The sequence below is a fragment of the Trachemys scripta genome, chromosome 4 (assembly GCF_013100865.1).
Source record: "Trachemys scripta elegans isolate TJP31775 chromosome 4, CAS_Tse_1.0, whole genome shotgun sequence".
NCBI lineage: Eukaryota > Metazoa > Chordata > Testudines > Emydidae > Trachemys > Trachemys scripta.
In genome coordinates this window covers 14,843,406-14,862,177 of record NC_048301.1, presented here as the reverse complement: position 1 = coordinate 14,862,177, position 18,772 = coordinate 14,843,406, and the positions used below count along the sequence as shown (strand labels likewise).

The 18,772-nt window shown below is 43.9% G+C and overlaps 1 protein-coding gene across 1 annotated transcript in view; it reads right to left on the bottom strand.

Annotated features, from left to right (window-relative positions):
* Positions 1 to 18,772, bottom strand: part of SYT16 (synaptotagmin 16) — a 143,507-nt gene that overhangs the window by 55,571 nt on the left and 69,164 nt on the right. The window contains exon 2 of the mRNA XM_034769397.1: positions 16,516 to 16,695. Within this exon, the coding sequence (XP_034625288.1) occupies positions 16,516 to 16,695 (180 nt within the window). The remainder of the gene's footprint in view (positions 1 to 16,515; positions 16,696 to 18,772) is intronic.

Sequence of the window (18,772 nt, the reverse complement as noted above, 5' to 3'; positions counted from 1 at the left end):
AAGGCAAGAACCCCTCCACCAGCTTAAAGATACAGCTACTAAGCCACCACCAGAAATCCAAGATTCCACAGCAAGGCATGCATTTTGTACAAGACACAAATAGCTCCAGATAATCTTACAGCAGCTAGATGAAAGCCATTATGACAAAATCTTAAATACAGACCACTTGAACGCTAGCACTTCCCGTGGTGCTCATACATTACACTATTAGCACCAGAACGATCTATATAAAAATACTCTGTGCTTATATAGCAAATTTCAGCCAAGGTTCTTAAAGCATTTACAAACCTTGATTCCCTTAACACCCCCTTGAGTTAAGTATCATATCATATCCACCCTAAAGATGGGGAAACTGAGGCTCAGAAAGACTTTTTTTGTTTTGTTTTTTTAATTGATTTGCCCAAAGGTCACACAGTCAATCAACAGCAGACAGAAGCAGAAATCCCCACTCCCAATACTATGCTCTGGCCATTTACTAAACAAATGTTTTTTCCCAGGGGGGAACAAGTCCATAGGCTGTATTCATTTCTATGAGAAAGTTTAAAAGGAACATTTTGACATCAATTGTTGGCAAAGGAAGGGGAAGCTGAGAATAATTACAATGTTCTTTTGATGTTTAAATGAAATATAACCATTTTCTACACTCAGGCCCTGATTCAGCCACACAGTTAAGCATGTCTAACTTTCTGCATTGTCAGTAGTCCCATTGAATTAAGTGGGACTAGTCAGAGTCTTAAAGTTAGGCATGTGTTTACATACCTTGCAGAACCAGAACCTAAGACAGTTTCTGATTTTTTGGAAGTAGAGTGTGGAGAGAGGTTTAAAAATCTCAAAACAGGAATGTGTGTCATTTTTTCATCTTCATAAGGATTGCAGAAAGGCAATGGGCCCTTCTCTGCACGCCTCTGGCACATCTGTTCTTCATGTGCCTTTGAAAAATCTTTCCCCGCATTACCAGAAAGATATCAGTAAATTCAGGGGGAGTTCAGAGAAGAGGAACAAAAATTATCAGAAGGCTAATGGGTTTAGGAGGAAAAATGGAACCACCTGTACTGCTTGGGTGAGTGACAACTATGGGGGGGGGGGGGGGGGATTTTTTACAACACCAGGAGTGAAATCTGGGCCTCACTGATATCATTGACTTCAAGGGGGCCAGGATTTCACCCCAAAAGAGAGAAGAATTATATAGCGTGCCACAGGGCAATATAGATAGGCATAACTACATTAAGAAAGGGAAAATAGAGGGGGCCCATCAAGAAAACCTCTCCAAAATTATACATATAAGGCTGCAGAACAGTATCCAAAGGAAACTGACAGGAGCCCCATTTCCTGGGATATATAAAACGAGAGAGAGTCTTTTGTCCAGTCTTTTTTTAGGGAATAGTCCTCCATTGAATTAGATGTGGATGACTCAATCGATCTTTTCAATCTGCACCTTCCAGGACTGATTATTTTGCCAAATGATGTTCTTTTAACTGGCTATGGTTCATTTTGTAGAAATCTCCAAGACATGTGCCGTCATTAGAACGTACTTAAAATGATCATCATTATCCCGGTGATAAAAGCGTGGGTGACTAAATCTTTGACAATACATGTTTAAAAGTTAATGGCCATCACAAAGCCTTCCCGTACATGTGCAGATGCTGACACAATGGCATTTGGAGTCAACTGGAATCTTGCCATTGATTTCAGTGGCCCATTAAACCAAGGTTATATTTCCCATGCAATCACTCACGCCCGTTCCCTTCACTGTCTCCCCAGCTCCCATCCAACCACTCTTCCTCATATGATCTATTTGTTTTGACTCTGAATTCAATTCATTTTACACTGTCTCCAAATGATATGTTTTCAGCGTGCTGCAGTTTTTACTAGTGATGAGTCACTGCACTGTAGATGTTGGTAGGGACGCTGGCAGTATTGACGGCTGGGAAGGAGAGAGTTAGGCCTTTCGGGGATTTTTAGGTAGGAAGTGATTTGGGTTTGCTACATCCAGCGATGATTGCGAAGCACAGTAGCTAAACATTGCTTCTAAAATGGAACAGTCGCTTTAAAAATAAAGAGAACAAAACCTTTCTGCATTTTTGTGAGGGGTTACTAGTTCATGTCCGTGACCCAAGGACCTCTTGGTGCCCACTGGCAGAGGGCACAGGGGTACATAGGGTTACAAGGATCCCCTGCATTCACCAAGAGGGGTCATGTAAGTTCTCTACTGAAAGCATGTGTCACACTGGTCATCATCATCATTGTGAGATGTATGCGCAGATAATGTGTACGGAGTTCTGTATGTATCCTGAAAATTATGTTCTTAAAATAGCTAAGTTAAGACAGGTCGCCAGAAGGTGATAAACAGATTCTAGGCAGGAACAGAGGTAGTAAATATTTATATTTCTGGCAGGCCATTGTGTATTGTATGCCTCCGGGCCAACCCAATCAGCATAAAAACAATGGGCATACTTGGTGACAGCTGTGTTTGTTGCCTGGGTCAGGTGCTGGCCTGAAGATTTACAAAGACAAAGGAACTCCAAGATCACTCTCTGAAGATAGAACCTCCTGGAGCAAAGGTCCATATTGTGTAACTAAAAAAGAAGTGGAAAGGGGACTAGGTGTCATCCTTTAATCTAAAGCCAAGTTGCCGGCGGGCTTGATTTTATGAAAGGAAGGTCTCAGCCATTCTGGTTGAAAATGCTGGGAAAAGGATTCAGGGTAAGTGATCCTGTAGGAGATACGCTAATGTCCTGTGAGTTAAGTTTAGGCTGTAGCAAGGATGTTATGATTTTTGGGTTATATGTAACTATTTGTTTCCAAGATTCTCACTTACTATCATTTGAATCTCTGTTCTGTGATGACAGATATATTTATAGTGAAAACATGAATAAATGTAAGTGCCATGTGTTAAGTAGAGTTAGATGTCAAGGCAGGCTATGCCTGCTACCGTAATGAGAGTAGATGGTACTACCGGCGGCTCATGAAGCCCACTGCCTTGTGGGTAGCCCGGGAGGACATAAGGCTAAGGGAGCAGCCCCTGACAGAAAAGCCCCCATGCCTTGGGGTGAATTTGGGAGAACGTAAGGCTATGAGAGTAACTCAGACAGAAAATCTGGACTGAAGCGCCAAAGGCGGTCAGGTACTACCATCTTAGTATCTTGCCGGCAACTCCTGCAGTGGGTCGAGTACCAGATGTATTGGTTCTTCCGGTCCTCTGGATTTTACCAGTGATGCCGAGAGGGGGGTCCTGATGCACAGGCAACTCAGGGCCTCCAAATCATCTGCCCAGGCTTGCACCCTGGAGAGGTACTCCAGCTTCGCCTCGAGCTGTGTTAAGTAGAGATCCTGAGATAATACTGGTAAGCTGGTGTCTAATATTCCTCTGGTAGTCGTGAATCTGTGAGTGTTCAGTGGATCAGGGGCTGGGCATTCCAGAGGGATGCCCGGAGGGCTCACAGGTTAGTGTGTGCCTATTGCTTGCCTGCAGAGACACAGCATAGTCTGGGGGGCAGGGAAGATGAGAGGGGAGTACCTGTGCTGTCTTTGGCCAGGGTTATCAGGGAGCTGACCCCTGGCAGGCCCAGACAAGGTTCTCTCATGCTAACGACAGGGAGCATCAAGGTACCTCACAATCCTGGGTACCCCGGGAAGCATCCAGATGCCATTATTAGGTTTCAGATATAATACCCTTCTGAGATTAATGGAGCCGTGCACAACTCCTAAAGCTATTGGTTCAAGCTGTCTGCAGACTCCGGCAAACTTCACTGCATTGCAGTATATTCAGTTCACATTCTGGAGGTTGCCTTCACAACCAGAATACTAAAGAGATTTTTTTTAAATGAAAGTCTAGATTAAGGAGCACTTGTAAGCAGTGATTAAAAACAAAAATACCACCATCTGCAGGACCATGGATGACACCCAGTTTTGGTAGCCACTAGTAGGCTGCCCCAAAGTTGAGGTTACCTATTCAGAATCTAGGAAAGCCTCCATGTCCATAAAGCCAAACTAAACTGTTCGGCTTCTAGCAGGTTGTGAACTGGCACTGGAGGGTGACAGTTTCTAGAAACTGTTTGGAGAAGCCAAGGGAGTTTATATCAGTTAGAGACTGGCTATTCCCCAGAAGCCCAAACCCTAATTAACAATGGTGCTGCTTTAATTGATGTTTACAACGTGCGTCACAGCAAGGCCCTTCCAACACTAAGAATTTTCCTTTTAAATAACTTCACCAGTCTCAATTCACATTTTAAAAAATTAAGTTATGGAGGGAGAAAAATTGATGAGAACAATAAGTGAAATGTTGGTAGGAGAGAGTACCACTTATTTTTAATGTGTGTATCTCAAAAAAAAAAAAAAATACAGCTTATCAGATTCACTTCAAACATCCCCAACCTTTTCTCCCTCTCCTGAGAAATTTCAGGCTAAATAGCCTGTTTAGTTACTAATTGTTTCTTTTATTTTAGAAAATCAGAGGGGTAGAAGGGTCAATGTTAGGCCTAGAAGAGAAAGCGCCACAACCATCACTATGGAATCTCTACAATCAATCCACTGTTTTCTGATTATAACTGTAAGGAGTGAGCTCCTTCAGCTGAGCCTGAAGACTAGCCAGCCCAGCCTCCAGGCCGATAAATGAGCTCAGACGGGTTGCAGCAGGACCACCTGATTGACCTGCCCACCTGATTGGCTGAAGGGAGCCCGCAGACCAGGCCTGTTTTAGGCTCAGCAGCAGGTCTCTGGTGGCTCGATTCTTATGTGCACAGCTTGCGAGTGCTCCTGTGCCTGCCTTGTTCCCTGACTTGCTCCTGTCCTGTTCCACTCTGCTCCAGACCTGCTTCCTCCTGACTCTGATCCCTGGCTCAACTCTTGGGTCCCAACTCCTGCTCTGACCACTAGGCCTGACTCCCGCTTCAACTACTAGGCCTGACCCCCCAACATCCCAGTCATGACAGTAACTGTCAGATGTACCATCATTCCATTCCTAGGAGACCCAGGAGGAAGAAAGAATATTGGGAGAAATTCAACTCGCAAAATTCACATACATTTAATATCTACGGTAAAATGATCTAACAGTTTTCAGCGCCATGCTTATTTCTTTAACATGAACTGGGAACATGTTCCACAGCTTTGCTGCTCTCTATGGGAACATTCTGACCTCTGTTCATTCTGCATCAATGAGGGGGGAAAATAATTCCAAGGGTACGTCTTCACTACCCGCCAGATGGGCGGGTAGTAATCGATCTATCGGGGATCGATTTATCGCGTCTTGTCTAGACGTGATAAATCAATCCCCGAACGCGCTCCCCATCGACTCCGGAACTCCACCAGAGTGAGAGGCGGTAGCGGAGTCAACGGGGGAGCCACGGCTGTCGATCCCACGCCGTGAGGACCCAAGGTAAATCGATCTAAGATATGTCGACTTCAGATACGTTATTCACATAGCTGAAGTTCCGTATCTTAGATCGATCCTCCCCCCCCTACAGTGTAGACCAGCCCCAAGCTTCCAAAGATGAAAAGGTTACTCACCTTGGGAAGCAGTTTGGTTCTTCAAGGTGTCTCCCCCTATGGGTGCTCCACTTCAGCTGCACATATGCCTCTCAAGCCCTTGATTGGAGATTTTCCATAAGCAATGTCTGTTGGACCCGTGCATGCCCTCTATACAACCTCATGACACACTCTGAGGGTATATAGGGCTGCACAGGCAAACTGTCCTCAGTTTCTTCTCTGTCCAAACATCCAACAAGAACAGTCTGAAGCAGAGGGGAAGGAGGGAATATAGTGGAGCACCCACAGGCAAACACATCTCGATGAACAGCTGCACAAAGTAAGTAACCTTTTCTTCTTCTTTGAGTAGTGCCCTAGGGGTGCTCCACTTCAGGTGACTCTTGAGCAGTATCCTCTCAGGGAGGAGGGAGCTTCAGAATCAAGTTCAAGACTGAAGACAGTAGAACAGAACCTAGTGCCGCATCAGATCTGAGCGCATGGACCAAGGCATAGTGTTAGAAAAGGTATGCATTGAGGCCCACGTAGCAGCTCTTCATATCTCAGACACTTGCATGTTTTTGAGTAGTGCTGTGGAATTTGCTTGTGATCTGGTAGCGTGCACTATCTCTCTTTGGGGAGGCAAAGCACCAGCTGTAATACACTCACAGATCCACCTCAACAGTCTCTGTGAAGAGATCGTGGACCCCTTTGATCCTTCTCCAGTGGAGAAAAAGAGTCAAAATGACTTCCGAAATTGCTCGGTCCTATCCAGATAAAGGGACAATGCCTGACATACATTTAAAAAGTCTCCCACCTCAGATTTATGTGGTTTAGGAAAAAATACCGGTAGATGAATAGACTGGTTCAGGTGGAAATCCAACAGCACCTTAGCTAAGAACTTTGGGTGTGGTGATAGTAAGACCTTGTCCTTGAAAAATATCATAAATGGGGGTTCTGCCATCACAGCTCCAATTTTTCCAACCTGTGGGCTGACATGATAGCTACTAGAAAGGCAGTCTTCATAGATAAGTAAAGTAAGGAGCAGGTCGCCATAGATTCGAACAGAGGTCCCATAAGATATCTATTTACCAGGTTGAGATCCCAAATCATAATAGCATCTTTAACCTGGGGATAAAGGTTACCCAGGCCCTTAATAGATCTCAAGGACATAGGATGCACAAAAATGGAATACCCATCTAGGGAGGAATGAAGAGCTGATATCGCAGGGTGATGAACCTTTAACAGAGCTAACCGATAGACCCAGTGTTTTAAGTCCAGCAGATAGTCCACAATGGCTAAGAGTGGAGGAGATTCAGGCACAAGATTGTGACGGTGACACCAGTGGTTGAACCTCTTCCATTTCTGAATTTAAGTAATTTGAGTTGACTCCTTGCTACTGTTTATAGTAGAATATTTGTTGTATTCTATAATTCTATAATACTTGTTGTACTCCTGTTGAGCAGGTGGATTCTAATCCCATGAACCATCTGGGAGCTATGCTTGGAAAACAACTTCACCTCTTGGTTGGATTGAAACACAAAATCCATTTCCTGGAAGAGGAGATGCGGGACAGTCAAAAGCTTGAGCATTGGTTGGACACACAGGTGAAGCAGGTAAGGACACCTTGCCTCGGCCAAGTTGGTACTATAAGGACAACCCTGGCCTCGTCCTGCCTGATGTTGTTCATCACTCTTAGAATTAGTGTTCCTTTGTCCCAACAACTGGAGCCACAACATTCTGCGCATGACAACTGCTATGGAGGTGGATCTAGCAGCAGTGTCTGCAGCATTCAAGGATGCTTGGAGAGAGGTTCTGGCTGATAATTGACCCTCTTTAATGATGGCCCAGAAGGAAGTGTTCTCTGTGCTCCTGTGGAAGATGATTAACAGAGGATGCGAACTCGTTGTAATTAATGTAGTCATACTTGGCCATAATCTCCTGATAATTTGTGATCTGAAATTGGAGAGTTGCAGATGAGTAGGCTTCCATCCAGAAAGGTCTAGCCTTTTCTGTCCCTTTTCCTAACGAGCAGACCTGGAGTAATTCTGTCTACCCAACTTGTTTACAGCATCCACCACCAGGGAATTAGAAGGGGGATGGGAAAACAAAAATTCTGAGTCCCTGGGGCAACATAATATTTCTTATCCACCTGTTTACAAGTTGGCAGCATGATGGCAGGAGTTTGCCACATGGTCTTTGCTGGATCCAGAAGTGGTTCATTAATGGGTAGTGCAACCCTGGTGGGTGTCACGGAATGCAAAGTGTCCAGGAGTTTGTGATGAGAGTCTTTAACTTCCTCAAGAAGTACAGTATCTGGATGGTGTCAGCCACCCTCTTCATAAGGTCCCAGAATTGACGAAAATCATTGGCCATAAATGGTGGTGGAGGCATGACTGCCTCACCCAGAAACAAAGATGAAACAGGGGTTTGAGGGGTAGCCTCTTTATCCATCCTAGCCTCCTGTTCCTCAAAGGTCCCCTTGTATTGGGGGTTTGGTGGAAGAAACTGTGTAACCCCTAGTTCCCTGGTGCAGTGGAGCTGGAAAATTGCTGCCGATAAATCACCCAACAATCCCAGTATGGTCAGCATGCACAGAATTTTTAATTTGTTGGCGCAGAATGCCCCCAGGAGTAAAAGATGGGCAAGGGCAGGGGTGACCATGTAAATTTCTACATACATGTGTCAAGCTCTGATCACTGTAGTATCTGAGGGTACATCAGTCACACAGACAGAGGACAGAGGAACAGTATAAATACTTTAACTCTCAAGCACTTCTCCCAAAACAGGATATCACAGTAATGGGTGCAATATAAAACAAGGATCAGAAGCCGTGAAGGCTCTAGAGCCCAAGCAGTGAGTTCTGAAATTTCTTATTCCTCTCTTCACAGCTTTGCATGCAGCTAGCTAGTTTTGGAGTTGTGCCAGGATTTGTTTTAAAAACTGATTTCCCGATAACAGAACGCATTTTTGTCAGGATATTTAGCCTCCTTTCTTTCTGATCCTTTGTCATGTGCGCTCCTTTTGTAAAAGAATGGCAACTATAAATTACTGTCCCCTACAGTTATCACGGGAGGCGGGAGGGAAGAGCGATAGCAAGATCTATTGTGTAAGCTTGACATTAATTGTTCATAACAGTTAGGAGCTGTTTCACGAATCCAGGCTTGTCTACAATGTAGAGAAATAGTACGAAAACAAGATGAAAAATGTTTCTGCAATTCCTAAACGCAAACATTGTGAAATAACATCCGCAGTAGCATCGTTAAATCCGAGCAGGACAATTTGATTGCACCCTGACCCCAAAGGGTTTATTCCATTCTGTGAGTTGCTCTGTGTGACGCAAACTACTTATTCCATATATAGGCACATTACTATTCTATTTAGATTGTAACCTCTTTGGGGCAGGGACTGTCTTTTTGTTCTGTGTTTATACATCTTTGACAAATGTGAGAATTGTCCTTAATATTTTATGAAGTATCTACATGACTCTGTACCGAGCACCTTTGCACTGCTACCCGTTGCGGGAAGAACTGATTTTACTTCCTGGGATATGGGTATTTGACATATATAGCCACTAGGACTGTCTGGGCTAGAATCAACACATTTGTTGCAGAGGTAGCTGAATATGTGAACACAGCACAGTTTTGCAACAGAAGGACAATGGACCTGTGTTAAGAACTGGCCTCAGAGACACAGCCACAGGGCTCTCTATGGAGAGACAAAGAGCAGGGATGGAGCATAGGGAAGCAGGCATGGCAAAACCCTGGCTTCCACCTCTTTCATGCTAACCCAAGGACGTTCAGAGTCTGTATTCCAGGTAACTGATAAACTGTTTCCTTCCTCTGCAAAGGCCTGTGCTGTGGATACTGCAGATACTTACTGAGAGCATTGCGCCCAGAAGTGGTGGGGAGTCTCTCATAGGAGTCTAGCTTGGCTGGACTTGCTGCAGGGAGCCCCGGAGAGTATGTGGACACAGCAAAGAAAAACCCGCAGTTGGCCTGTGCCAACCGATTCGGACTTGTGGGGCTGTTTCATTGCTGTGTAGACTTCTGGACTTGGCTGGAGCCCGAGCTCTGGGACCCTCCCACCCTGCAGGGTCCTAAAGCCCAGGCTCCAGCCCGAGCCCAGACATTTACACGGCAATGAAACAGCCCCGCAGCCCACGCCCCATGAGCCCGAGTCAGCTGGCACAGGCCAGCTGCAGGTTTGTCTTTCCTGTGCAGTCATAACCATACAGAGACAGGGATCGCTAGGGCCCAAAAGCCCAGCGTCAGAGTCATGGAGCTGCTGCGCCAGCCCCGTGGGACATAGGGGACCCAGCACACAAAAGTGTTACTCCCAGGAGATGGGTTAAAGGCCAGGGCATAAACCAGACCCATGAATCCATGACACCTATGCCTAGCACAATGGGGTCCTGGTCCACGATTGGAACTGGTAGGTGTTAACGCGATCAATAATTATGTGGGTGAATTTATGGTAAGTGGGGAGTAAGTGGAAACACATCTGGACTATATCTGTTGCCTGTGATATAGTGGAGGGCCAGATTCTCCACTGTCAGTGTAAATCAGGAGTATCTCCACTGAAGAGAATGGAGTTACATCAGTGTAAAATCAATATGGGACCAGCATCAGGTCTTTAGAAGCTCTCTGACCACGGGTCAAATGAGCACAACAACTGGATGGTTTCTTTTTGAATAGTAACAAGAAGGGGGCACCGCAAGTAACTTTCAGCATCTATGTGAGTGTGTGTGTGCTCACACGCACACACAAGGGCTCTCACACTGTTTTCATAGTGCAGACCCCATCTAATTAGACCGACTGACTCCTGAGTCCCCGGCCTTTGCAAGCACATGGCCTAGCTATCTCCCCTCTACTCTGTGATCATGTAACAAGCCTGGGGCAATTACAGCAATTGCTTGCATGGAAAAGTAATGCTAGAAAAGTACTGAAGCATTTCTAGTTTGCTGTGATAAAGATTTTTTTATTTTTTTTAACTCCTGTGGAAAAAAAGTTATAATCACAGTCTCTGTTGTTGCTTTCCTTACATCTCCCCCATACATCTGTGGAGCTCTAGGTGGTCGGCTCTCCGTGGACCACCAGCAAATGTTGCACAGTTAACAGTGTGGGAATACACCCACACATTACGCCACATGCTACATCCTTTTAGACACACATCTCTCCACTCCTTTTCACAATGCCCCAGAGGCATGGGCGGATCTTTAATTCCCTGAACTGACCCAAACGTCCAACCCCGCAATCCTCTCACGATCCACTTCTGTCACTATGCCTACAGAAATCAGACACCTAACACTGGCTAGGCAGTGAGACAGATAGAAACAGTATGGTATTTATGTTCAAACGCTTCATTAATAAATAGTAATAATAATGCCTAGCTCTTACATAGCTCTTTTCATCAGCAGATCTCACAGCACTTTAGTGACTACCTTTATCCCTATTTTACACATGGGGAAACTGAGGCACAGAGCAGTGACGTGACTTGCCCAAAGTCAGCCAGCAGGCTACTGGCAGAGCCGGGGATGGAATCCAAGTCTCCTGGATCCCAGAGCAGTGGTCTAGCCATTACGCATGCTGCCTTTAAAGAATTCAAAGTCACAGACCTATTCCAGGCAACTGCTTGGCCTCATTGCAGTTACCCTCTTCCTTCCTCCCACTTACTACTTGTTTCACTCACTGGTGCTGTAGTGCTTCCAATTAGATTCTAAGCTCTTTGAGGCAGGGACCATGCCTTTTTCTGTGACAGCACAACACCAAGCCTATTCCGGTTCTAGGTGCTACTGCTAATGTAAGCAATGCTAATAGCGGCCATAACTGTATTGCTCTGGAAAGACACAAATCTCTTCCACTATTGATTGTGCTGTTGGAGGAAGACAGTCTACACAGTCTGTAAACTGAGTGTACAAATTACTGCCACCATTTGCTTCCCCTTTCTCTTCCTCATTCATGAGTATGCATACGGGTTAGCCTGGTGTCAGTACAAGATGGTCACAGCCTCAGTTCCCACGACAGGTTCCACGGAGGACTCAGACAAAAGGAGACACTGAGAAAGCAAGACAAAAATGCAGTGTTGCCAACCCTCGTGATTTTATTCCAAGTTTTGTGATATTGGGTGTTTTCCTTAAATCCCCAGCTCCTGCAGTCAAGTAACTATGTAAGAATTTCAGTCTTTTTTTTTAAGGAAGTTTCTATCCCCTGTGGCTTAGGAGAAAAGCTTAAAAACACAAACTGAGGCACTCTAAGAGTTAAAAAACCCCAAGATAAATAAAAAACAACCCCACCCCCATTTTGTTTACTTAGGATTTTAAATTATCTCATTATTTTTTGGGGGGGGTGCAACTTGTGATTTTTGAATGCTTGTGGTTGGCAATATGGTAATTATTTGAGGAAAAGGCTGAATTCTGTGCTTTTTTTCTCCGTAAATTGGGTAAAGCGGAGTCAAGAGACCATAATTTTCTTCTCCGGCCTTCAGTGTGGGCTGTAAGATTGATCATTCTGCTCCACTTTGGAATAAGTCACATCGATCTAAAAAGTGCTAAATCAAGATATAACACAAAGTGGATTGTTTTCTTTTATGAGTCACAGCACTGCAGCTTGTGGCTAGATATGGCTATGTACACAAGGGTTTGCCCTGTGCTTGTTACATAATTCCTGCAAACAAGCTGGTTTCGGTCCTGAACTTTGCAGTTGAAGTGCATTGCTCAGCAATGCATATTGTAAACTTTCACCACTTCAAGTGTAAAAGTCACCCCATGCGAAGGGCCTTTGCAGCACTGTACACCCTCCAACTAGAGCTCACTTGAGACTAAAGTAGTGCACAGGTCTTGTCCTGACCCTCTTCACAGGAACAAGGTTCACCCTGCTTGCATTGTATAGATCAGAGGTTCTCAAACTGTGGTCCGTGGACCACCGGTGGTCCCCAAGCTCCATACAGGGGGTCCGCAGATAATTCCCTCTAAGGTGCACGCCCGGATGGCTGGAACACAAGAGACTGATGGACAACCCACCTAATTAGTGGAGCCACACAGGTGTGGTTCCACTAATTAGGTGCCTGCACCCTGAGGAAGACACATATGTAAGGGAAGGTGGCTTTGGAGGGAATAGAGGATAGGTGGGAGGGGGCAGTAGGGTGAGAAAAGTGGGGGGGGAATTTGGGATATGCAGGGCTGCGGCTGCCAGAGAAAGAGGCAACTTTCCCCAGCTCCAGGGCTGCAGCTGGTGGGGAAAGACGGCCCTCCCTCCCCACCTCTGCTCTGTGGCTGCTGTGGCAGGGGAGAGACACCACTCCTTCCCAGCCTCAGCTAGGAGGCTGCTACGGTGGAGGAGAGAGGGAGAGACCTCCTCCTTCCCAGCCCCAGCTCGGGTACTGCCACAGCGGGAGAGAGAGGGCACATCCATTGCATTAGAAAGGTAAGACTACTGATATTAAAATACGAGTTGTGTGCTTTTATTTATAGAACAAAAACATTTTAATTATTATAAAGTTTTTGGATAAAAGCGCTTTACAATAGTTAGCTCACGGTACAAACAACATTTGGGAAGATCAGTAAGTGATCGACAATTTTTAAGTGGTCCACAAAAAAAAAAAAAAGTTTGAGAACCACTGGTACAGATCAAAGGGATAATATTTCCTCTTCCCCGCCTCAACTCCTAGAGCAATGGCTACCAACTCCCGGGGGGAAACTGCACACTTTAACCATGCTAAGGCTTAGCAACCCAGCAGTTAGTCCCTGCTCCTTCTGTTCAGCTGTACACACTCTAACTCAGAACTGCTTCAACACGGCTTGGAGTGCACACACACTTGAAGAGAGACAATCAGTGGCAAAGCATCATGGTCCAGAATGCAGCTCATCGTTAAGGTCAGAACGAGGGATTAGAGTACTAGACACAAAAGCCTCAAGTACCACAAACGACACTCATTGCGTACCAGTAATTATGAGTCATTGTTCCTGAGTTCCCTAAAGGGTTTTCAATTAATACTTCTTTCCATAAAGATTCTTCAAGTATATTGTTCCTTTCAGAAAGACACAGGCCCCTCTATTACAATCAAATTAGGACTAAAATGGCCAGATGTCTCTCACAGATTCACAATGATGAAAACATGTATTTCACTCAACTCCTTTTGCCACTGTACAGCCAACCTCAGACAAATCTTTGTTCAGATTCCGGGCACTGGAAAACACTTCTTATATATATACGGCTAACATGAGAACCTACAATGTATGAACTAAACAGATTTATTTTTCCTTCCAACTTTATTTTTATTCTTAGATAGGTCAACATTCAACAGCAAATCCAGCAAGGATATAGGTGAAGATTGTCATGTACATCAAATTCAGAGAGCCATTAAACTTCTTGGGCCAGATTCTGAACTTATTCACAATGGTGTAAGATCTGAGTTACTCAACGGCAGTCAATAAAGGTACTCCAGATTTACAGCAATGTAGTGGAGATTAAAATTTGATTCCCTACACCTGCCCTTCGATTTGGCCAACCAATTTCAATAGCTGACAGAAGAAGTGTTTCAACCATTCTAAACCCCACCTGAAGTGGGGTGGCTAGATTTCACTATTTCACCATATCTGCCCATCATTACTTACTACCATAACAATTTACATCTTAACAATGAGAAGCAGAGGTTTTTATTGAATCTGGCCCTTTAATAATAAAGACAACCTTCCACCAAGAAGAATAAAGAAGAGAACTGAAAAAACAGAATCACAAAAAATTTATATACTGCATATACTGTAATAATATAATACCCATACACATACGTATATACAGACATTTACCACAGCAAAAATCAAATTCCTTGGTAGAAAAAAAATCTACTTGTTAGCAGTAATATTTGGAGATTTCCTTAGTTATACTAACTACAGCTATCTCATAGAATGATTTCAGCATAAACCACAGCTGCCCTGCTAGATTCAGACCACCTGGTAAGCCCATCATCAGCCTAGATGCTAGGCTTCTGCAACTGCCATATGATGTGATATGTAACCATTAGGTTTTGGTCCATTTTTTTATGTTTATGTCTGTAAGAAATCCTGGTTCTTTTGCAAGCATATCTTATAATGGTCTTAAAAATACCTATATATCAAAATTAATCTAACCATAGAAAAGCTGACATTTTGAATTGCTCTAACTTCAACTTTTCATGACTGTTTTACTTTGTAAAGGAGAACATAGGCTCCGACAGTAATCTCCCATTGTAATTAATGATTACAATGTACTCCTCTACGGTATCAGATTTAGCACCTCATTAATGCGTATGGTATTTTGCTTGTACGGCACAGCTGTAGTTAAAGTTGAATTAGTGTTTCCATTAAAAACCCATGTTTTCAAGGGTTTATTACTCAGTCATAGAAAATTTACTTTGAAATGAAAATTGCCACAGAGTGCTTCAGTTTGGCAGCAATTTTATGCCTTCAGAATTTGGGAGGGAAAAAAATCCACCCTGTTTATTAATAATTCACATTTTAAAAGGCATCGTAAATATATGTTTGCATGATAGTCTTTGACAGCTCCAAAGAACGTCGACACCTACACATTGCTGAGAGATGTGTCATTTTAAAAAAAAGCCACACTCTTGTACTACTTGTCAGAAAAAAAAATAAAGACTTAAAAATAATACTGTTAAATTTCTTTTAACACAGAAAAAAATCGATGGTTAAGTCATGTTAAATTTATGACACAGAGCCCCAAAAGAAAAGGGAAAAAATGACATGCAAGCTGAGCCCTCATTCTGGGTGAGTCCCAATGGCTTTGTTACTAAAAAGATTTACTGGCATGCTTAACTAAATTGATAAGTAGTCCCATTGACTTCCGTGTCAACTTGTGACTAAGCATTTGTTTGCGTTTTATTAAGGCCCCAGTGTGGGTAGATCCTGGCCAACTGGATATAGCTACAGTGAAGTCTGTGAGGTTTTATACAGGTCTGTGACTAATCCACAGGAAGAGAATTGCAGGATTGGGACCTAAGTGTTAATAGGGTTAGGCCCTTCTGTAACTAATCTTGAAGACTGGGCATCTTGCCCCATCATTTAATTAAAAGCACACTGAAGGATATATTCTGGCAGATAAACCCAAACACATGTAAAATGCAACCGACTTTGCAAGCAAAATCTGAAAAAAACATTAAAGGCAGGTCAAATTTTAGCCTAGCAGCTTGGCAGTGCCTCTTTAAGCATAGATTTGTGTGTGTTCATATATATTTTTAAATATTTATTGTAGAACTTTCTGATACATGACAGGTAACTTCTATGAAATGTCCCCCATTATTGGCAACAACATTACCCTAGAGAACATTTACTTAGCATTTTTCCTTCCCACCAAAACATTTAGGAAGCTACTGGCCAGGTTGCATGCAGTTCAGCACCTCCCACTGAGACACCTATGGTCAGATTTTCAAAAGGGCTTACAGCTCCCAATGTAGCCACGTATTCAGATGCCTACATAGGAGCAAAGCTCTTCTGAAAAAATCAGTCTGGTTCTGTTGTAAGAGCTGAGCACGTCTGAAAATGCCAGGTTACGTGCCGACGGTCTTAGGCTAAACAAGAAAAGTAAAACTCCCCCATAAGCCTTCCCTGCAACTCAGAGTGTCTAATATATGTTTCTGGAATGGGACTAATGCAGGCTGATATGTATGACAGTTAAATGCCAGGAAGTCAGGATGGATGCATCCTACACTGAGCAAACAACATTCCCATTGCTCTGAGGAAACGCCAGAAATGCCCAGATTTTTCTGTTCTTTGCACTACCAAAGCACTCCCACAAGATAACAATGGAAAAATGTGTTTTCTCCAACCTTTTCTTCCATCTTTCAAAAGAATATTGCTCGGGACAACAAAGAGGATAGGTCCCTTGTATCAACGGTATATTCATTATATCTACTGTTAGAGGTTACACCACCGCACCTCAAGCCCCAGCTATTTTCCACACAAACAACACTAGACACAGTAAAATGGCTCTGCTCTCTTCTTAATCAAAGCCTCCGTGAGTTTCTGTACATCAAAGGCACTGAGATAATGATGATGCTTACCCAGGCCCTCATGAACCCCCGACCTCTCTTTGTAGTGTTTTCGTCTCCCTGGTTGTTCCAAGCATGGGAGTCCACCTATCTTTTCGAAGCACAGTTTCTTGTTGATTAAGAGGAAAAGGACTGTGAGGAGGACAATAAAGACTCCAACTGCAGACAAGAACCCAATGGCCTCTGGAGTAACTAGTGACAAAAACAAAGAAATAAAATATTATTGCAACTGGAAATGCCTGTCCCTGAGCAAAGTGTGATTAACCCACCTCCACGCCTGCACCCCACACCCATGCCCTCCCAAATGCATAAGAAGCCAAACTCAGCAGAATGCAATCTATAGTTAGTGGGTGCAACCCCCATATTGGGCCAAATCTACTGGCAACATAAACAATGGGGTAAATTACACGAGTCTGATTCTGCTCTCTCTCTGGGTCTGATTCATAGCCCACTGAAGTCAATGGAAAGACTCCTCTTGACTTCCACAGGCTTTGGCTCAATCAAGTGCATACACCAGTGAATTCCATTAACTTCAATAGGGTTACTCCTGATTCACACGGGAGTAATCAGGATCAGGCCCATTGGGGGTAAATTGGTCATAAACCATTCATACCTGGCCACATGCAAAGAAGGAATGCTATGTCTTAAGGGTGACAAAACAGCATTCATCAAGTCGGAAGGAGAATGAAGGAGAGATTGCATTTTCCTTGGAGAGGGGGAGGGGAGTAAGTGGCTGAACCTTTTGGTTCTGAAGGCAAATACCTTTGGAAATGTTTTACACTTCCTTCAAAAAATACATAAGACCATCACAGATGGAAAATGTCTTTGGTATGGGAGAATTCCTTTGCCATTTACTAAGAACCTGGTAAATGTGTCTGTCTCTTCAATGTATCCTGTTAAAATGTTTTTCCTTCGTTGAAATAAGACACAAGCTCCAAAATCATGATTACTACTCTTAACAATACAAGGCCACATCCCCAGCAGGTGTAACTCATTGCAGACTTCAGGCCTGAACCTAAATTAACTAGTGACATCACTGGCTCTACCTCAGCTGAGAAAATGGCTCTGTAAGGCAACATTTTCGTATTAAACTGTAGAGAAACATTCTCTTATTTCTGCTTGTTGCATTCTGCCTGTGCCGTTGGCTCTGGAAAGAATTAAAGATGCTAGCAGAAAAGCTTTTAAAGCAGTCTCACATCACGCACACTGAAATGCCAAAAGCAAGGACAGACATTACGTAGATCAGCTAGTACAGGTGGCAAAAGCACATATGTCAAAAAGCATAAGCACCATCTGCAACATAATTCAGCATATTATTCCAGTAATTACTAAATTAACATCAGATGGCTGCGAAGTTCAGTTGCACAGTTCAAGTCCAAGACCCCATAAAAATGAAACATTGGTGACATATGTTGATTTTGAAGCTATGGCTCACTGAAGAGGCAGGCAGCAAGAAACAAGATAACCAGAGTCAGCGCCACATGTCATGTACTCAACTAAATATTTACAAGATTTGATTGAGCAAGTATTCAGGAGTGAAGAGGGCTGAATTGTCTTCAGTTCCTGTAGGGACAGCAGGTAGTGGGACCGCAGGAGGGAGGGTTATAAACAACAGACTGATGTGGCTAATTAGAAACAAAAAAAATCACAACTTCTCAGAAGCAAGCCACACTGAAAAAACACTAACATTGCTTGGAACGAAACCCGGCAAAGCCGAGAAATGCCAAGGTAAAGGAGAAGCTGGCGGGTTGATTCTGATCTTGCTCACACCAGTCAGAACGAACAGTATTTCCTCCAGGTCTATGCTTTACTTGCCCTCTTCTGCCTGGGCACTGAGGCACATAACTGGTCCTGTTCCACCATGCAATACTGATCTTTTGTACCAATCCAGCAGCAAAAAAGGTTCGGTCTGTAAAGAGAACGAATCTCTCAGCCAAGAAACCATCTCAGTGTACAGGCTTCCCTTGATGGCTTTCTGTGTACCAGCGCTGCCCCTTTCCAACTCCTGCTGCATTCCCTGGCAGAAGGGGTATCCTGGGGCATGGCCATCAAAGGAGGTGGGGCAGCAGTGCCATTGCACCCCTGCTATTTTCACCTCCTGCAACAGCCCTTTGGTGGCTGTGGTAGCTAAGCAGAAGTCAGAACAGCCTTCTGGCACAACCCTGGAATCGAAAGAGGTGCAAGGCTGGCATAAGGCCTCCTTTGCCCTCCCTTTCCTTCACCAAATACAGCTCTGGCAGGAGAAAGAATTGCGACCATGTACGCAAGC